Source organism: Haliotis cracherodii, unplaced genomic scaffold, assembly GCF_022045235.1.
Source record: "Haliotis cracherodii isolate W230 unplaced genomic scaffold, xgHalCrac1.p SCAF_13, whole genome shotgun sequence".
Classification (NCBI taxonomy): domain Eukaryota; kingdom Metazoa; phylum Mollusca; class Gastropoda; order Lepetellida; family Haliotidae; genus Haliotis; species Haliotis cracherodii.
The window spans coordinates 24,711,490-24,733,204 of record NW_027266268.1 but is presented as its reverse complement, the minus strand read 5'-3'; the positions used below and the strand labels follow the sequence as shown (position 1 = coordinate 24,733,204).

The following is a 21,715-nucleotide window of genomic DNA, read 5'->3' as shown; positions in this document are numbered from 1 at the left end:
TAGGTTGCTGGCGTGCCCAAGGGACGCAACTCTACACAGCGAATCGCGGCGCCTTAGACGACTTGGCCACCCGTGCCCCCCATTACTGAATAGAAGTGGATAATCGGGGAAGTGAAATGCTGGACCTTTCTGCTTGTCCCCAACTTGATTCAAATAAATCTGTTTTCTATAAAAAGAAATCCAGACAGGAAACTTCGGAGCACCGGGCTGGTGACATTAGTTAATAGAAGCGCTCATAAAAGCAACTGCTAGTCCTTTGATTGATCAAATGTCTACATGCATACTAACATCCCACGCCCAGACTGGTGAGTAAGTGGTGGGTAAGGGAGTGAGTGCGTGTCAAACAACATCCAATCACTCACTATTCAGATGTTTACGGCTCCAGTACCAAATTCCTGTTGGACTAAATACGTAGGTTAGAACCCCTCACACAACTTTTCCGGCAAGATGTAATCGTTTTTCATGATTTGTGATAAGTGACCCATAAGTATATAATATCAATTCTAACATTTGTGTCGAAACAGTTCATATATTTACAGTCATTAGGTCTCTTCAGTTTTGTTGGACTCCGTCTTTTGACTTTTGGCAGGGAAAGGAACATGAACCCATAGTTCTCGGTGTGTGGACGTGACACCGTGACGTTGCTCCTGGTATGGCCATCAAGCAGTTTTGTTTGTTGGTTTTGTGTTTAACTCCGCACTCAGCAATATTCAAGCTATGTGACGGCGGTCTGTAAATAATCAAGTCTGAACCAGACATCATGAGCATCGATCCACGTAATTGGGATGCGATGACATGCATCAACCAAGTCAGCGAGCCTGACCACCCGATCCCGTTAGTAACCAGTTTTACCCTGGAATCTTCACGGCCAACCATCAAGCAGTAAGACACGCTTCATGTGTGTACGATAGCTGGTGTATCTTGACACATTATGGGGGTCGAGTCACGGGGGACTCAGTGTTTGAGAGAGAGAGAGAGAGAGAGAGAGAGAGAGAGAGAGAGAGAGAGAGAGAGAGAGAGAGAGAGAGAGAGAGAGAGAGAGAGAGAGAGAGACGAACCATTGACCGCGGGGTGCTTATAGACACAAAGATGAAAGTCTGCATTTGTAACTCGGAATGAATGTTACGGCTCATGAATCATGAAGAGAGCCTACACTACTCAATAGAAGACCACCGACTCTTTCATATTGCTATAGTTAATCTGTCAGGGCATGTCAGCTTAACTACAGTAGCGGGCCTTACTACTTTTGAGTAGTGTACATGCATGGTGCCCTTATGTGTAGTGAAGGCTCTGACATATAATTTGTACAGTGAAAACAGCGGATAATAATGTGCTTATAGAGTTGACAAGGGGTGACTTTCTGAAAGCCGCTAGTCAGGACATTCAACACTCTAGGTGACGTCGGCCGGCACAGCCGATGTTGCACACATTCTAGTGTTGTCCACGATGCCAGGACGACTACATTCCGTGCGTTTACTTTTCACAGTTCTGTTGGAAAATGAAATGATTTAAAAACGCTGCATATGGTTCTTTTATTTTGAAATTAATATTTCACAGTTTTACCCCCCAAAGGGTAACAGTGAAATAAGCAGTGTAACAGTTTTCCGTTATAAACAGAATAAAGATTAAAGGGACGCAGCACCTCATATTGTTTTATGTTTATATTTAATATTAAGTCCATGCGCAAATGTCATTCACTAAGTGGTAGCTCATGGCTACATTATCACTACCCCGGTCAATGGATCAGTGTACACTCGAGTTTCATTCTCAGCTCCCTGGGGAGTGTACCAACCAAGTTGCCCGTGAGGCACTAGAGTGAGTGAGTTGGGTTTAACACCGTTTTTAACATTATATCGCGGCGTGTCAGCTTAATGTGGGAGGAAAGCCCCAAGTGATGCAGGTCTCAGACGTTTACCACTTCGGTGAAACCCACGAGCACCGGTATGGTGCTGACAAACCTTGAAACATAATCGGGGCGAACCGGGATTCGAACCCACAATCATAGGTTTCTGGCGTGCCCAAGGGACGCAACTGTGCACGCCTTAGACGACTTGGCCACCCGTGCCCCCGTGAGGCACTAGAAGAAAAATGCCACGTTACCATCTCATCCTACCGGGTACCCACTCACTGTAGGTTGAACAGGCAAATTTCTAACAAAGTCACTTGTCTGTATTTCTTTGTTTGCGGATCCGCCGATCTGTAGTAAAATAATGAAGACAATCATTATGTTTTTAGTCCCACCGAATGGCGGGCACATGCCCATCTTTGAGGCCGGTAACTTATATTGTATAAAGGAGAGTATGTATGTTATACTATTAATATCGTTGCTGACGTTATAGTTGTAAAATTGGGCTTGAAGTTGTTGTTTTTAACCCAAAGACTGTGTACTGGTTACTATGCAGTGACCACTTTAAAATCATACTGTTTTGCAAAGGAGAACGTAATGTGAGGGTTCTATTGGGCCGACGGGAAATGTCCAATTTTAAAGCTGCGGAAACCCTTGAAATATTAGTATGATTTTGTTTGTTTGTGAGATGTTTAATGACACACTAAGCAATATTCCAGCTATATGACGTCGGTCTGTAAATAATTGAGTCTGGACCAGACAATCCAGTGATTGGCATCATGAGCATCGATCCACACGCAATTAGGATACGATGGCATGCATCAACCAAGTCAGCGAGCCTGACCACCCGATCCCGTTAGTGGCCTCTTGCGACAAGCATGGGTCTATTCTTCCCCGGATCTTGGTATGAAAGCTATGAGACACACTCAAGTGGCTGACAGCAAGCCTGTGTTGTTAATTTTTTACATGTGTAAGTTTTGGACTAACATGATCACACACATTGGAGGGGCTAAAATGAATGAAAAAGCCTGGCTTTATTAGCTTCAAATGAAAATCTAAGCATAAGCAAGTCCGTGACCCAGGAAAATCAGCTGACTTCAAATGTTCAAATATTAGAAAAACGCCCCTGAAACCCTGCAATCATCCGCTGTGACACATTGTGTCCTGACCTATGTATCTAGTGTCATGGCACGTCCCAAACATACCGTCATCGACATAGTTCTCATTCTATGATCACATCTCATAACTTTCATAACAATTTCTAAAGTTTGCTCATTTCTTGAATTAAGCAGATCATGTTGGTCAAAAGTGGTCCTTATCCTACCTCGTCCATGTTTCATTTAGACCACAACTATGTTTTGAAAATAACATCGGCAATCCAAGTAATAAAGGGTAAACTGCTATATCAAGGCAGTTTCTCCGATAGAAACGCAGTTTTAATATACATTCCAGAAGGGCAAAATTCACAAACGCAGCCGTGCCCTTAAACTACATTTGTAATTTCTGTTTTGGAAATGCAAAATCTCAAAATTAAACATATATTGAATAGGAAATGGCACCAGTTCAGCATTTGTTCCATATTTATGCAAATTATTTACATAAAAGCTTATGAACTAAGCTCATGAAGTAAACCCTACACTTATTTGAAAAAAATTCTCACGTTGCCTTGGAAACGCAAAATAAAAAAATGACAGCTCATGAGTTAGTCTCCGGAAATAAATCCAGCTGTCATTTCTACAGTCTGGTGAGTCCGATGAAAACACATGAAAACTCCTGAATAGTGAAAGGCACGTTCAGCGCCTTACTAGTGTACATATAACGTGTCACGTTATATCCCGGAGAAAACCCCGTTTATTTTAACCAGCTATCTTAGAATAGGGTCAACCGACGCAATGAAGAGACATTAGGGACAGACATTTGAAACAATTTTGAAAATAATACGTTTGCCTTGAATTAACATCGGGTCAAATACATTCCGAAATAAATACAACCACGATTCTAACGTGAGGATGTATGGAAACCTGGTAGTGACTGAAGCACACGTAAAATATTGTCATGCGTTTTCTGCAAATATCCGTAAGGCAAAAATGTCTCCCCTTATAATGAATGTAGCAAAATGCAGGAATTCGGTACGCCATACTTCATATTTGTCATAAATACCAACCGTGTACACATTTCACGTTAAAACAAAAGCAATATAAGGTAGACACATTGTTAATATGATGATGATGATGATGATGATGATGATGATGATAATTTACTTGGAACAAACTGACAATTGAAAAACCAATGATCGATATTCAGAGCAACGACCCTCGCCGTCGGATGAGGGTGCCATAAACCAAGTCACCGGGCCTGACCACCCAATACACCGGTCGCCTCTTGCCATCAGCACAGGTCGGTGGGGAATTAGTCTGATCCGGCATCCCCACTGTCACAGCGTGGCACCTTCACGTCACCGCATCACATCTACGTCCTCAGATTATGAATGGCAGAAATCAGCCACCGTACACACGTGTGTCCTTATGACAATGAGCGATACAAATCGCGCCCTTCTCGAAACTCGAAATCAGCCACTCGCAAAAGGCGCGGTACTGACACCATTCATTCGCTCTATGCAGAAAATTCGTCTGTCCCTGTAGAACGCTAGCTATTCTCGAAATGATCATAATTAACTGATACTCGACTTAAACACGTCGGAGGGGGACTTAGGCGCGCGAAGTAAAAGGGGCATAACTCCGCAATGACTAGCTGTTGGCCATGTTAATTGACAAGCATCAGCTAAAGGAGCTGGATTTGACACTGCGTTGACCACGTGCCGTCTTCGTGGGGTAAAAAAACAACTAAACAAACAGGGTAGGCCTTAACTACCATCGCGAAATATTGGTGTCCCCTCAATACTAAAGACCTGCATTCGTGGTCTAGTGGTAGAGCGTCCGCCCGGAGAGCGGAAGGTCCTGGGTTTGATCCCCGGTCGCATCATACCAAAAGACGTTAAAAGATGGTACTTGTTGTTACCCTGTCTGGCGCTCGGCATTGAGGGGCTAAAACAAGGACTGGTCGGCTCGTAGTCAGTATACTGTGTCTGAGTGGGGTATTCATGTTAAACTGCGGCATGGTATCTCAGTGTGCTAGCACTATAAATCAGCATCAGTCCGGACTAGTACAAGCAGCTAGCCAAACACACACACGCGTGCATGCACGTCGCTATATAAGTGCAATAATCTTATAGTCGTTTTGGCATTTTCTTGGTGTACCATTAGAAACATTTGTAGAAACTATTTCAAAATATAAGCGTTTTCATCGACCTTTATACAACTGATAAACTGTTAGCGGCCATTAAGATTTTGGGAATGTATTATGAAAATTATGAAAACAAGATAGGTTGAGCTCATTCGTGAACAACTCGTGTTATTCCGGGACTTCTTCAGGTTACGGAAAGGGGCGAGTGGTGACGAATGGAGCTTACAATCAGAGTGATTGAAATCTAGTTTGACTTAGTTAAAATTATCACTGTCATATTACATGGGGATGTATTTTATGTTTTTCTGCCGGCTGTTAATCTGCTAATTGTGTCATCACGACCTAACGGCATCGATCGTTGTTCATGCTGTCAACCATAGAAGGCCAAAACCGCTATTAGTTGTCACAGTCTACAAACATATCATGTCAGAAATATATTTGGTGACAGTGTGTCTGTTGTTTCACGCCACACTAAGGAATATCCAAGCTCTATGAGTGGCGGCCCGTAAACATTCGAGTCTGGACCAGACAATCAAAACTAATATGTTACGAACGTACGAATGTTACGAAACGTGGTAAATGTAATTTTATTAACTGGGCATTTTACGGCTGCTTCGGCCTGTCATGAGTGAAAAGTATTGGGGCATTTTACTGCTGCTTCAGGCTGCGGACTTCATGCACAGTAATTTTGTTTGTTTGTTGTTTAACTCCGCACTCAGCAATATTCCAGCTATATGACGGCGGTATGTAAATAATCGAGTCTGGGCCAGACAATCCAGTGATTGACTTCAGGAGCATCGATCTACGCACCACCCTTTTTATTTCGAAAAAAATCTTTATTTCTGTATAAATTACCACCAAAGACAATAAATAGATCTTAATTATGCACCCCCCCCCCACCCCCACCCCCACCCCCCCTCCCCCTTTTAAAAAAAGCTGTATCCGCCCATGGATGACATGCATCGACCTAGTCAGCGAGACTGACCACCCGATCTCGTCGTTAGTCGCCTCTTACGACAAGCATAGTCGCCTGTGGCGGCAAGCATTGGCTGATGAAGACCTATTCTACCCCGGATATCTTGACGCAGAATAAATTGTTTTTTCTCATAAATATCTCAGAGGAGAGTAAAGAACCTGGGTGTACCAATAAAGTCTGTTTTTCCAAAACTCAAGACGTTGGCCAAACTTTTCCCTGCGGTTGTTAAGGAAAGCTTTCATTAAAGCAGATAGTTCAGGGCTCTGGTGGATTTGGGGGGTGATCAAAGATTACAGTCACCCTCTTACCGATTAATGTCAAACACTGGAGGATGATCTTTGGTGACGTGAGGTACCATACCTGCAAATATAAGGACAGAGAGAACAGACATCTACGTATTGCATGGTTTCTCGGTCTTGGTTTATATAAATCTTTCGTGATGTCAACAATGTGTTCATTTAATAAAATACTGTTTATAAACGTACATTAGTTACCGTTCGTAAACCAGTTGGTAGTGAAAAATACTAATATTTACCAAGTCAATGCGCAGGAGTTTGATTGGAGTGCAAAATGAACAGGGAATTGCAGTATGTTTACTCTATGCCATAGTTAAGAATGGCAAGAAAGCTATATGCAGCATACCATCAATGTGGGCCGTTATCCCACTGAAACATGCAGGATTTGTCTCAAACTATTCAAATAAAGATTCAACCCCGGAGGATGTATATACCAGATCCCCTGCCACTGTGGCCACCAGTACATCGGAGAAACCCTCAGACCCTTCAACACAAGATTCAAAGAATATAAGACCTCTGTCAACACAAGATTCAAAGAATATCAGACCTCTGTCAACAAACTAGACCTAAAATCCGCCATTTCCGAACACATCCTCAAGAACCAAGACCATAACATCATGTGGGAAGCCACCAAAGCCCTGTCTTCCAACAACAACAACAGGCGACAAAGAAAACTACAAGAAGCCATTGACATCAGGAGACACTAGCCAGCCATGAACCGTGACCAACCTATCTGCCCAGTGCTTGGGATTTATTGCTTTGATCTTTGTCAGTGCTTATCAAGCCGGGTTCCATTGTCCATTGTCAATTCCATTCTTTCACCTATCAGGGTTAATTACCCCCGGCATCCCGTGTGCCCAGTGTCCATTGCCTATTACCAATCAGTGCTAAGTTAAGGGTTGGCTTCAATTTGTACATTCCTTATCATCAATCAGCGCCAATTTTCTGTTGACTCGTGTTTGAATCTTTAGGGAAAGGGTCTGTGGATTTGTTTGAATCATTAGGGAAAGGGTCTGTGGATCTATTTGAATCATTAAGGAAAGGATGTGTGATTTGTTTGAATCATAAGGGAAAGGATGTATGGATTTGTTTGAATCATTAGGGAAAGGGTGTGTGGATTTGTTTGAATCATTAGGGAAAGGATGTGTGGATTTGTTTGAATCATAAGGGAAAGGATGTGTGGATTTATTTGAATCGTTAGGGAAAGCATGTGTGGATTTGTTTGAATCATTAGGGAAAGAATGTGTGGATTTGTTTGAATCATTAGGGAAAGGGTCTGTGGATTTGTTTTAATCATTAGGGAAATGATGTGTGGAATTGTTTGAATCATTAGGGAAAGGATGTGTGGATTTGCTTGAATCATTAGGGAAAGGATGTATGGATTTGTTTGAATCATTAGGGAAAGGGTGTGTGGATGTGTGTGAATCATAAGGGAAAGGATGTGTGGATTTGTTTGAATCATAAGGGAAAGGATGTGTGGATTTGTTTGAATCATTAGGGAAAGGATGTGTGGATTTGTTTGAATCATTAGGGAAAGGATGTGTGGATGTGTTTGAATCATTAGGGAAAGGGTCTGTGGATTTGTTTGAATCATTAGGGAAAGGATGTATGGATTTGCTTGAATCATAAGGGAAAGGATGTATGGATTTGTTTGAATCATTAGGGAAAGGGTCTGTGGATTTGTTTGAATCATTAGGGAAAGGATGTATGGATTTGTTTGAATCATTAGGGAAAGGGTGTGTGGATTTGTTTGAATCATTAGGGAAAGGATGTGTGGATTTGTTTGAATCATTAGGGAAAGAATGTGTGGATTTGTTTGAATCATTAGGGAAAGGGTCTGTGGATTTGTTTTAATCATTAGGGAAAGGATGTGTGAAATTGTTTGAATCATTAGGGAAAGGATGTGTGGATTTGCTTGAATCATAAGGGAAAGGGTCTGTGGATTTGTTTATATCATTAGGGAAAGGGTGTGTGGATGTGTGTGAATCATTAGGGAAAGGATGTGTGGATTTGTTTGAATCATTAGGGAAAGGATGTATGGATTTGTTTGAATCATTAGGGAAAGGGTGTGTGGAATTGTTTGAATCATTAGGGAAAGGATGTATGGATTTGTTTGAATCATTAGGGAAATGATGTGTGGATGTGTTTGAATCATTAGGGAAAGGGTCTGTGGATTTGTTTGAATCATAAGGGAAAGGATGTGTGGATTTATTTGAATCGTTAGGGAAAGGATGTGTGGATTTGTTTGAATCATTAGGAAAAGGGTGTGTGGATTTGTTTTAATCATTAGGGAAAGGATGTGTGGAATTGTTTGAATCATTAGGGAAAGGATGTGTGGATTTGCTTGAATCATTAGGGAAAGGGTCTGTGGATTTGTTTATATCATTAGGGAAAGGGTCTGTGGATGTGTGTGAATCATTAGGGAAAGGATGTGTGGATTTGTTTGAATCATTAGGGAAAGGGTGTGTGGATTTGTTTGAATCATTAGGGAAAGGATGTGTGGATTTGTTTGAATCATTAGGGAAAGGATGTGTGGATTTATTTGAATCGTTAGGGAAAGGATGTGTGGATTTATTTGAATCGTTAGGGAAAGGATGTGTGAATTTGTTTGAATCATTAGGGAAAGAATGTGTGGATTTGTTTGAATCATTAGGGAAAGGGTCTGTGGATTTGTTTTAATCATTAGGGAAAGGATGTGTGAAATTGTTTGAATCATTAGGGAAAGGATGTGTGGATTTGCTTGAATCATTAGGGAAAGGGTCTGTGGATTTGTTTATATCATTAGGGAAAGGGTGTGTGGATGTGTGTGAATCATTAGGGAAAGGATGTGTGGATTTGTTTGAATCATTAGGGAAAGGATGTATGGATTTGTTTGAATCATTAGGGAAAGGGTGTGTGGAATTGTTTGAATCATTAGGGAAAGGGTCTATGGACTTGTTTGAATCATTAGGGAAATGATGTGTGGATTTGTTTGAATCATTAGGGAAAGGGTCTGTGGATTTGTTTGAATCATTAGGGAAAGGATGTGTGGATTTATTTGAATCGTTAGGGAAAGGATGTGTGGATTTGTTTGAATCATTAGGGAAAGAATGTGTGGATTTGTTTGAATCATTAGGAAAAGGGTGTGTGGATTTGTTTTAATCATTAGGGAAAGGATGTGTGGAATTGTTTGAATCATTAGGGAAAGGATGTGTGGATTTGCTTGAATCATTAGGGAAAGGGTCTGTGGATTTGTTTATATCATTAGGGAAAGGGTGTGTGGATGTGTGTGAATCATTAGGGAAAGGATGTGTGGATGTGTTTGAATCATTAGGGAAAGGATGTATGGATTTGTTTGAATCATTAGGGAAAGGATGTGTGGATTTGTTTGAATCATAAGGGAAAGGATGTGTGGATTTATTTGAATCGTTAGGGAAAGGGTCTGTAGATCTATTTGAATCATTGGAGAAAGGATGTGTGGATTTGTTTGAATCAATAGCGAAAGGGTCTGTGGACTTGTTTGAAACGTTAAGCAAAGGATTGTGAATTGCACTTGGGGTTTTTCACAGCTCACGTTACAAATACAGCTAATGTGTGAGGACATCCTTATAGGTTCTTGATAATTAACAAGGGCCTTTCAGCAAACTAAATATGACGACCACTTAGAGATAGCTGGTGTGATAGATATAGATCAATATGTTGAGCTAAATCTGTACGTCTTTAGGGTGAATATACCATCAGTCGTTGTCCGTGTCGGTCATTGTCGCCGTTCACGTGACAGCAAGGGTCAAGACATGATCTTGTGTTGAAATTAGATTCAATGTATTGATTTGCCCCCGCGTCAGACTGCAGAACTAAACATGTAGAATGTTATACACGCTGGGACAACGTGAAGCACCTTCAATAGTTTTATATGCTCTGGACTTCAAACACGTACAACAAACAGATACCTAATATGCTAATTGTGTGTGTGGCGGGTGCAATTATTACCCTTTTCGCGAACACCTGGTTTCATCACTGATTTTCAGTGATCCATTCGGATAATTCGTCACCGTTATTTGCTCGTTGGAGTCTGTTTCGTTGAAAAATCGAGACTGGTTAATCTCTAACATTGACGTTTGATATTTCTATTTATTACTTGCCCGTGAAGAGATCACCTGTTTAATAAACATACAGCTGTATTACACATTGTGTAATACCAAAGCGCGTGCTTGTGTATTGCGGGAACAGGTTACACTAACAAACATTGAAAGATCTCAACATCACTTGGCTTATTCAACGTGAGGAGATGATAGATCACTGAGAGGAGCTTATGCACACTCAATGACCCCAGCAACCCCGTTGCTAGGATGACGTCACATGGTATTGTTTCGCAGGTGGATCTTGCAAAACAATTCCACAAATAACGTCATTGAGTATTGTGACGTGATTGTAAACTTTGTGGTGTAGGGCCCCGTTCCACAAAGCGATGTTAGCGCCAAGGTGATCGTAACTGCCATACCTTAACATAGACTTACGACAGTCGTAGTGCTATGGTTGTTTTGTACAACGGCACCCAGCTCCGTTCCACAAGGCGATCTTATTGTAGCGCAACGACAGGCGGAAGTTTATGTTAAAGTATGTGAGTTGCGATAATCGTAGTGCTACGATAACTTTGTGAAAGGGACGCCTGAATTCTAAAACTGGGCCGTTGTATGATATAAGATTTATATGTGTCAACGTTTGACGTCTTTGAAGTACTATTTTGTTAAACTTAATTGGATTACGTTGTGGATCGTGTATGTGTCAGCCTATTCATACACGACAGTGAAATTCTGAAAAAGTTATAAATGGAAAGTAATAAATACTTATTATTTATTATTTATAATCGGTCGTCAAATACCAGAACTATTCACACATTTCATAAAAAATGGTATTACACGGGAGCTCGTTTAGTATACTAAATGTATCTTTGGGAAATATGTACATATGACAATAGCCTCATAAATGTCTCATAAACCACCGATACTTTATGAAACGTTGTCGTGAGAACCCTGTACCTTCCTGCAGATTGTTATAAGGTGAAGGTCATGTGATGCGTAGAGTGAGTGAGTATGGTTTTACGCCGCTTTAAGCAATATTCCAGCAATATCACGGCGGGGGACACCAGAAATGGGCTTCACACATTGTACCCATGTCGGGAATCGAACCCGGGTCTTCGGCGTGACGAGCGAACGCTTTAACCACTAGGCTACCCGACCGCCCCCATGTGATGCGTAGAAGCAGACAGACAGTTTATTCACAGAGTGGGTGAGTATGTTGTTATCGCCGCTTTTAGCAATATTCCAGCAATATCACATAAAAAGATAACACACAGCCTGACAAAGACATCTCCGTTTCCCTGTGAGAAAGGTGGGCAAGTTATTGAACTTCCTGATGACGTCACCGGTTGGGATTGATTACTTGTTATATTATGTATTTGTTTTGTTGTCTATATACGGAGTACTGACCAACATCAGGTGTCATCTAACTCCAGTGTAAATTTACCTGGGAGATCACATCAGTGGCTGGCCTTACCAATTAGTGTTAATTAGCTGGATGATCAATCAACTCTTCTCAAGTGTCCACGTCTTGTGTAGACTCTGGTCACAAAATACACAATAATACTTATTCCTATAGTTGTAACCTATTGAGAACAATAGGTCACCATTTGGTGAAAGTAAACTCGTATTCTTTTTTCAATGGAACTCAACAGATGTTTTATGGTTTACAAATAAGAAAATCAGTGCAAACAAATAATTATCTAACCACGTGGGACAATCAATGTCAGACACCGTATTTGATATTATCAGCTGACCGTTAAGATCCGGTGTAGAATAACTCTTAAGCAACCAATGCTTGCCATAAATAGCGACTATGCTTGTAGACTAACGGATCGGGTGGTCAGACTTGGTTGATGCATGCCATCGTATCCCAATTGCGTGGATCGATGCTCATGATGTCAATCACTGTTTTTTCCGGTCAAGATTCGATTATTAACAGACCGCCGTTATATAGTGGGAATATTGCTGAGTGCGACGTTAAACACCAAACAAACAAAATATTATCAGCTGGTCCGAATGCTAGCTGTTTGATTGGCATTCTAGAAGTTGGTGATTAAGTAAGAAAACGTTGGTTGGTTGTTTTTTTTACACCGCACTCAGCAATATTACAGCTATATGACGGCTGTCTGTAAATAATCGAGTCTGGACCGGACAATCCAGTGATTAACATCATGAGCAACGATCCATGCAATTGGTATCGATGACATGCTTCAACCAAGTCAGCTAGCCTGACTACCTGATCCCGTTAGTCGCCTCTTTCGACAAGCAAAGATCAATGCTCATGTGTGCGGCATTCAGCAGCAAAAAAACCCAACAAAACGCTTAATGCAAAGAGAAAACGCTTACTTCATAATCTAAATGAAATGATTAAATCTGAACCCCCATTGCTGTTCTGCATATCCTGACAAAATATCAGCTCTGTCACCCTTTGTTTCATAGAAGGACCCCTGAAGATCCGGGGTAGAGTAGGTTGACTTGGTTGGTGCATGTCATCGTATCCCAACAGTAGATTGATGTTAATGATGTCAATCACTGGATTGTCTGGTCAGACTCGATTATTTACAGAGCGTTGTCACACAGCAAATGCTTGAACGTTTTCAACAATTGAAGAAGAGTATTTAAATCCAACCCAATAACTATATTTGTCAATTCCATGTCAAATACAATAAACCCATATCACATAATGGTCCTACACAATTTTATAAAGATCCAGATATTTGGGCCTTGTGATTTCTGTGAAGACATTACCGACAGTGTTTTTCATTTAAAAGGAAAGTTAATAATTTTACAGTCTTGAACAAATGTGAATCCCATTGTGTTGCCATACATAGCAATGGACATAAAATGCTCCTCCAAATACATGTAACATTTTTGTGAATGGGGCCCCAGCAGGATGAGATCACACCTAATAGGCAGCTCGGTTTGTATCCTCCCCCAGGGGCTGAGAATGAAATATGAGTTCACACTGACCCAGGGACTGGAGTGATGATAATTAAATAGCACCATGAGCATTCGTTAGTAGATGAAATCTGACTTATTATTATTTTAATTATTACTATTACCATCTTCCTGAGGCTAGAGCGTCCACTAGCCTTTTTATCAAAGTCTTGTTTCCCATCCTTGCCACATCAAGCCCACTTTCCTTTGCTAAATATATTTGTAGTATCGCAGTCCAATCACAGAACATTTCACAAAATCAACATCCACGACTGGTACACCTTCATATGAAAGTGATTTCCGCTGCCTGTCTTTGTTGTCTTTTTCATCTTTTAATTCTCGCAACGACTACCTTTGTTATTGGGACAGGGATGACATAATGTGTTACAACTCATGATCTATGCGAGGTGGCGCCAGGGTTGAGCCAGAAAAGTGGCCTTGATGTGGCGAGGGTAGAAACTAGGCTTTGATATAGCCTGGTGGACATGCTTGCCTCGGGAAGATGTATTACAGGCTGTGACTGCTGTTGTTAACATCAATGTTAAACCAGTAGCCAATTCACTGCAATTTAAAAACACTCCATCCATGCATGTGCCAGGCCATATGTTGATCATGTGGATGGAGCACTGTAGCTCACTTGAATTCTCTGACACCCAAACTCTCGGACTTCATCCACACATGGCAACAGATGCATCAACCAGTTAACAGACAAGGACACTTGAATGGTTTTCCTTTAAATTTTATTCAAATATCAAACTGAACGATAGAATACATATTATGATGGATGGTTAACAAATAATCCTTGAGCATAGAATTTGATCATCATTTAAAATGTAGAAAAGTCTGAACACAGTGACCTCGCAAACCACCAAGAACCATGAACAACAGAAGGGAGGGGTTGCACACAGTGGAGACGTAACGTTTCATGGTGGGCAGGTTTTTAACACACTACCACTAATTCAGTATAAAATGGCCAGGAAACACTATAAAACTGGTAGTTCCAAATGAAGTTGAAGAGATTCACTTTGGTGATCCACTGTTGGAAGTAAGTGTTACAATAACAGTTTTCAGAGCATCCACTTGTGCATTTCCCATAGACTTTTTTGTACAAAAATGTTATAAAATAGTACGAAAAAAGTACACACCATAGCTCGAATTGTAGGCGGTTTCTCACTTAAATATTATTGCTTTTATAGAGTGATTTCATTTTTGCATATCAGCGAATGAAGTTTGAAGCAATCTGAAAACATCACAGATAAATGCAATACAGACTAAAATCAACATCCGAAACGGAAAAATAATCAATAGAGTAGTTTAAGATTACCTCAATAAAAGTTGATTTCCAATTTCTTTCAAATTATAAAACTTGTATGCTTCTTTGCTGATGATTTCATCAAAGAAAAGGAATAAATATGTTCTTAATTGGAAGTACACAATACAAAGACTCTAACCAAACAGAAAGTGTTAAGTTGTTGGAATTTCTGAAAAAGTCTGGTACGCAAAATATCCTTTTTTCAAAAATTGTTAAACTGGTGTAGATGAGTGCAAGTTACAATGCAAAAATATTTTGAGCAATGTTATTAATTTATTGGAGAGGGAACCATGACAATCAAACAATAAATACAAAAGAAACAAGTGGATAGATACAGAAAACAAAGATGTATATTGTAAGATTAAAAGGTGGCCAACTGAACAGTGCATCACAAGTTGGTTAAATTATGCACAACACATTATGTAAAGTAATGGTGCTAGAACTGGTTGTACAGAATACAATCACAATATTGTAAAACTGGGCTTCCTCCAACAAAAGATAGATGTTGCATGCACGAGGGACTTGAGGCTTTGGCAGCCGTCACAACAGCAAACTCCACATGGTCTTCACAGGGTACAAATGCAGGGAATCGAACACAGACCAGTTGCTTGTCAAGGCAAGACCTGATCTGCCAGACCACACTGCCTGGGATAAGATAGAATATAAATCTCGACACACAATGACTTTATTAATCATGACACAAATACAGCACAGTCAGAATCAATACATTAGCTGCTATTGTTTCTTTGATATCAGCTCATTGAACATACCCTTCTAATTAAATCCATATCTATTGCTTGTGTTGGTCCCTCAAGAAGTCTTGCTACAACTATTCAGAACAGCAACAATGCCAGCGAATCAATGGTCCCAATCCTCTAACTACTGTGGAGTAATTCTCCATCGTTTACCAGAGGAAGTTCAGTCTCTGAAGAGTGATTAAGGCAACAAATCTTCACTTTGTAATTTACAGTCTAAATTAAAAACAGGCAAAGATATTTCCATTGCTTTTCTAACTTCTAGTTCAGAAATATAAAGATAGCAACAACTGTTCTATGGGTATGACATCATGTTGAGTCCGACACACAGAATGAGTGAGGTTAATGCCGCTTTGAACTTTATTTCAGTCATATCACGGCCTGTCAGTTTGATGGAGGAGGAAAGTCCGTTGTGATGCAGAAGTTCACCCCTTTGGTGAAACTCACAAGCATGGGTATGGTGCTGAAAAACCTAGAAATCAGAGTGACTCTTGGATTTGGAAGCATGATCACAGGCGTCTGGCACACTTAAAGAATGAAACCGCTGAGTTGTTGTGCTTCAGACGATAGGGCCACCTTCCCTCTGGAGACAGAGAAACAGAAGCGAGAGTTTTCCTTTGTGTGTAGACATTGCTGTGACTCTGAAGCAGCGAGAAACTGCAGGATGAGAAATGTTGTCCTCACTATCACCTCAACAAAAGATAACAACCCTAGTTCTTCAACAAACAGTGACTGTATCAATCAACACTTACATTGGTTCAAGCATAACACCTTAGGATTTGAAAGTTTCGCCTACAGGTTAACACATCTTGGATAACAGTTGCTGGGTAATACATACACTGGCTAACATAAAACGGTTATTGTAGACTGTATACAGGTATGACTGAAACCATTAGGAGGAGGCTACATCTACATTAGGTATGGCTAATAGATCACGACAGTGCAAGGTACAAGCTTGTTAGGAAACCAATGGGGCCGATGCAGTCTACATTAGCTTGATAATAATTAATGTGACTGGATTATTATTATTATGCTTGATTCTTGAAGCACGTCCTTCAGCAGCCAAGATGTAAGTTATTTTATTGACTACATTCCTATCGAACATTCCTTGTTAATATTTGAAAGTGGAAACTACCCACCTCTACAGTTCACGCTGAAAGAAGCGTAATCTCGAAGAAAGTTTCACATTCTGTACATTCAATATAAAACTGACAATCAAAAAACAATGACAGAAAATTTACAAGCTTAACTGACAACAAACTTGTACAATTATTTACAGTATTGTTATAAAAGAGCTGAGAAGGGTGGTCTCGCTTGAACCTCCTCCAATGTTTGAAATATGCAGGTGTTCATTTGTATTACCTATCTCTTACAAACAAGTAGGACTGTGTATTAGTCAGTCAAATTTGTCTACACAATTTCATTTTCAAATTTATTTTCTCAATTGTTTTCCTCTTTTTTTCTCAATTTTATTTGTGGGATCAATTTTGCCGTTCTCTTAGAGCCGGTCTTACTGGAATGCATTAAAACCTCAAACGTAACATGAAGCAACTAGTCATTTTTCAAGTGTTACAGCATGTATTGTGTTCATGGAGCAAATAAGAGATGCTTATGTCTTAGTTTTGGCACAATAGCATCACAATTTTTTTTTACCTGGAGAACATAAATATATACGCAATAAAATGCCACAAAATCTACCCATATTGACTCCTGAAGTTGAATGCTGTTAATATGATCATGTCAAACAACCATCAATAGAAATCATGGGTTATATTCAAAAGAAAACGGTCAAAACCTTTCCATGTTTTAGATACTATTAGATTAACAGCATGCAACCTATGCATATAGACAAATTGCCTGAACACAGAGTTGTTCCCTCTTCATCTCAAATGAAATTATGTACTATTTCACTGACCAACCAGAATAAGGCAAGTTTGTTGCGGTCACGTTATTTCCAATGACCTTGGCCTACATTGAGGTTTTCTGATTTCCTTTTGGAAGGAACGACTGCAGCAGGTCAATGGGCAGGGGGAAAATGATGGTGGAATTCTTCTCAGCCGAGATGGTGTTCAGCGTCTGCAGATAACGCAACTGCAGAGCAGCAGGAGATTCAGTGATGACATCAGCAGCTTCCTTCAGAGCTCGGGAAGCCTTCTGTTCTCCTTCAGCGGCAATGACCTGAAAGACGGAAGATTTAGTTTGATCATAAGGTAAAGGTCAAATTGTCAGTTCAAGGTTGTTTGATTTCATAACATCAAGGTCAAATGATAAAGGTCATGACTGTAAAATACACTAATATAACTTATCTTCATTTAAGTCGTTTAGACTTGAGATAATAACATGTTCACACACTGATACACAAGTATCCATTAGGGCTGGGATGATACACCAACTGTGCCATCCGATACGTATCCCAATACCTTGCTCACGATCCAATACGTATCACGATACTTGCATGTGCTCTGGATCTTGCATCTGTGGTGTGGAAGCCATCTATTTCTTAGACAGTATGGCCAAATACGTTTTATACGGATAAAAATATTTACGTTTTCACTACGCATTATCACTAGTAATTGGTGTTTGGTGGAACTTTCAATAAAGAATACATTTAAGGTAAAAATTGATACTCTATACTTGTGTGACTGTGACCAATTGGCATTGAGATGTAAAATTCACGATCCACCGATGCATTGGTGTATTGTCCCACTACTAGTATCCATAGGGGGAATTGATATTCTTTAGGGCTACAACAGTTGAGAGTTGAGAAGAAAGGAGATAAAAGAGTTATCTACCTTGGCCCGAGCCTCACGTGCAGCTTCGGCCTCGGCTGCCATGGCTCTCTGGAGCTGGACTGGCAGTCTGACGTCCTTACTGGAAAGGCGAGAACCACGGTAAATCAAACATTATTTCATCATCAGGACACTGAAACTACATTTTCATACAACAAATGAACTTAAAGTCTTATCATTCAACACAGATTATTTCAAAATATGATTACGTACATTTCACATTTTCCTTCATTTAAAGACATGTATCTTAATTATTTCAGAGTTGATATTCATAACCATAGCATAGCCTTAATTGACAACACCGAAGAGAAACATAACACTTGCATGTGAAAAATATTTAAAATATCTTAAAACGTTTAAATATTTTTGTTTTTAAATAACAAAATGTAACTTAAGCCTAATGTAAGTTTGAAAGACTATAACTTCATAGAGTTTTACAAAGCTTAAATCATCTTCATCAACAAATTTGTCTGATAATGAGAGCACTGCTAACATTACTTTAGTCTGGTGAAAGATTCTATACAGTATGAGAGAATGGCTGCGTTGATGAAATGACAGCATGATGACTGCTAGTCTACATCACTCAACAATGTCAGCAGTGGGTAAAAAATTACAACTGCAAAACAAAAACAAATCAAAGAGATCTGCTCTGGATAAAACGCACAGAATCTTGTTTCCAGGAACACTTTGCCTTTCAATCCACACAGTATAAAAGCCACAGATGGCAATACCGTTAAAACCATCTTAATCCAACCATGATTCTCAGTTATGATGACAACTCCTGTTTTCCACAAACTACAACAAACATCAAGCATCAGGATTTCTTTGACAGCCAGAAGCTGGTTCTGAAGGACAAGGCTAGGGCAAATTGTCAGTCTCAACTTGTTGGATTCATGTTGTTCAAACACCACTTCATAGTCTGTACTTTAGCCACAAGTCCAAAGTCTGAGTCAAGTAACAGTCAGTTCGGTCCAGTAAGTCAGATAATATAATACCATATATGAAAGTGAAAATGTGTCAGTTCTACAGTCTGCGACTTTAACTACTATTCCGAAGCCCGAGTCTAGTAACATTCTGTTCGGTCTACAGAGCTCAGCTAATAAAAGGCCTTATGGCAACGCTAAAATATAATGACAATGAAGTTAAGAGCCATGTTGTAGACTCAATACATTTTGGAACAGACTGCTTTTTCTGATTGGTCACTCAAAGCTTCAGCAGTAAATGATTACCCTGATGGCACATAGCTTCAGGTTCACCATCAAATAATTAAACATCCAGAACTACACTTAAAATTGCTGACAAACTGCAGAATTTAGCCTCCCTTTAAGACAGCTTAAAAAGTTAATAGGGATATTCTGAGTGTGGGACCTGACTGTGTGATAGGCTGCTGGAGGCTGCAATAAGATGGTGTCATACAAATAGTATCCCACGTTGCCAGGCAACTGGAGAATGTACAGCTTCATTAAAAGTTAAAAAAGTGAGCACACAATTCAAGTTCATAGCTACTCTCCCCTAGTTACGTAACAACATGAAATAGCCCAGTATCCCTCTCAAACGTTGAGTAGCATGTACGACAGGCTTCTTTAGTAGATTAGTCAAATGGTCATGTATTGTAGTTGAGAAGAACCCTACATTTACACTTTCCACCCAAGGACCCCATGGTGATGAAGTATCATCACACGAGATCATGAGGTCAAGTTAATACACCTCAGAAAGAGGTGGTACGGAGTTAGGCACTTGTATGCAATCAGCGTGTGTTTGGAAACAAGATTGGGTGCGCTGCGCTGCGCGAGGTGTCTGCACCTTGTCGTGGTCGACAATGTTACTTACACTTCTACTCGCTCCACCTTCACACCCCATGGGTCTGTGGCTTCATCTAGGGAACTCTAGGGGACGATAAGATGTTAAAACTTGATGAAAGCATACAACATGCTGTCACAGCTAACACCAACAGTTACACACACAGGAACTACTCATCTGACACACTCAGTAACAATGGCTGCCTCCCCCAATTACAAAAATAAGATGTATTGTAATTCACAATTTGTATCTCCTACAGTTACAAAGTAATGGATAATTGTTTGCTTTTATTACAAACAGTGTGTTGTAAATTTTACCAAAGCACTGACTGATTTACAGTAAACTATGTTTATAACTACGCTTATAAAGAACTGACAAGTATAACCACCGTATCGTTTGGTCTTGACCATTATACATGCTGTATATATGCTCGTAACAAACTACGGTCATAACAAACTAAAAATAGTGGTCCCTTTGAGTTCGTTTTAACAGTATTTTACTGTACTGGACCATGATCTTTTCTGTAATAAGCATACATTGTGAACAGATTTATTTGGTAACTTCTTAACTTTAAGTGACAGAAATTTATCAGAATCAGTGATAAGTTTTGTTGCATCCTTGCATACAGGATGTACAAATAAATTGAAGAATTACCACATACTGTGTCAAGATTGAGATGAGTATTTCCTGGTTACAAAACACACATAACAAAATGGCATATCAACATTTCCACCACGTGATAGACTAATGATAGAGCTAGATCTACAGGAGGAGAAAACAGTGCATGTTGGGGGTGGAGCTGGATGACGACAAGCAGTGAATACCATGCAGTTCCCCTACTTACATCTCCACTCTCTCCACACGGATACCCCATGGGTCCGTACACTCATCTAGACAACTCTGCAAGAGTGGGCACTCTTGGTATAATGCTTAAAACATTCGCAGAAGCATCCAAACCTCAGCAGGGCTCAAGATTAAGGCAAAACTGCTAGCCATGAAATATTAACCATAGTCATATACAAAATAGTGTTCTTTAACTTGTTTTGAGTAGTATATATATATATATATATGCATGCTCAGTGGACTCGTTCTGAAAGGATTATAAATACTGACGGCTCTTAATTTTAAACCCTGCTTTACATTTGATGAAATAAACATCATATCTCATCAATAAATACACAGTGTTCATATTCAAGAGGGGCAAAACCAGATGTACTTACAAAAGAAATATTTCATTTGTGGACATGATTTTTTAGATACTCCCAATGATATCTAACTTTACTTTTGACTTTGTCATAGTTAGCACGTAAAACTGTACACATAGGTGGCCTTTCCAAAACAAGTCTGGTTACTTAATAAAATCAATAAAACTACGATACTAAGGGGTATGAATTATCAGACTAAATCCAATGTTTAGTTAAACAAGCAAATTCAACTACTCTCCAGTCATAAAGGAATCCGAGGGTAAGTCTAGGCTAACATCTAGTCCCAGAAATAAAGAAATAAAATATATATCTACAATAATAAAAGGTAAAATCAAAATGGAGCCCGGAACAATGCTTAATTTCTGGCCTAGAGCAGAGTCATTATAGACTTGCCCAATCATTCTAGATTTGATTTGGATTCATTTTTTAATATATTTTTAGGGTCAGGGAAAGAGCTGAGGCAATCTAGACTTGCCATATAATTCTAGACTTGAA

The 21,715-nt window shown here is 39.8% G+C and overlaps 1 protein-coding gene across 8 annotated transcripts in view; it reads right to left on the bottom strand.

The window, feature by feature from the left end:
• Window positions 1-14,082: 14,082 nt before the first annotated feature.
• The window catches only part of LOC139459798 (mechanosensory protein 2-like), a 96,532-nt gene continuing 88,899 nt past the window's right edge, over window positions 14,083-21,715 (bottom strand). For all 8 annotated transcript variants that reach the window (XM_071241470.1, XM_071241474.1, XM_071241472.1 and 5 more), the window contains 3 exons: window positions 20,046-20,101; window positions 18,219-18,297; window positions 14,083-17,604 (listed from right to left, as the gene is read on the bottom strand). In XM_071241470.1, the coding sequence (XP_071097571.1) occupies window positions 17,395-17,604; window positions 18,219-18,297; window positions 20,046-20,101 (345 nt within the window). In that variant the 3' untranslated portion in view covers window positions 14,083-17,394. The remainder of the gene's footprint in view (window positions 17,605-18,218; window positions 18,298-20,045; window positions 20,102-21,715) is intronic.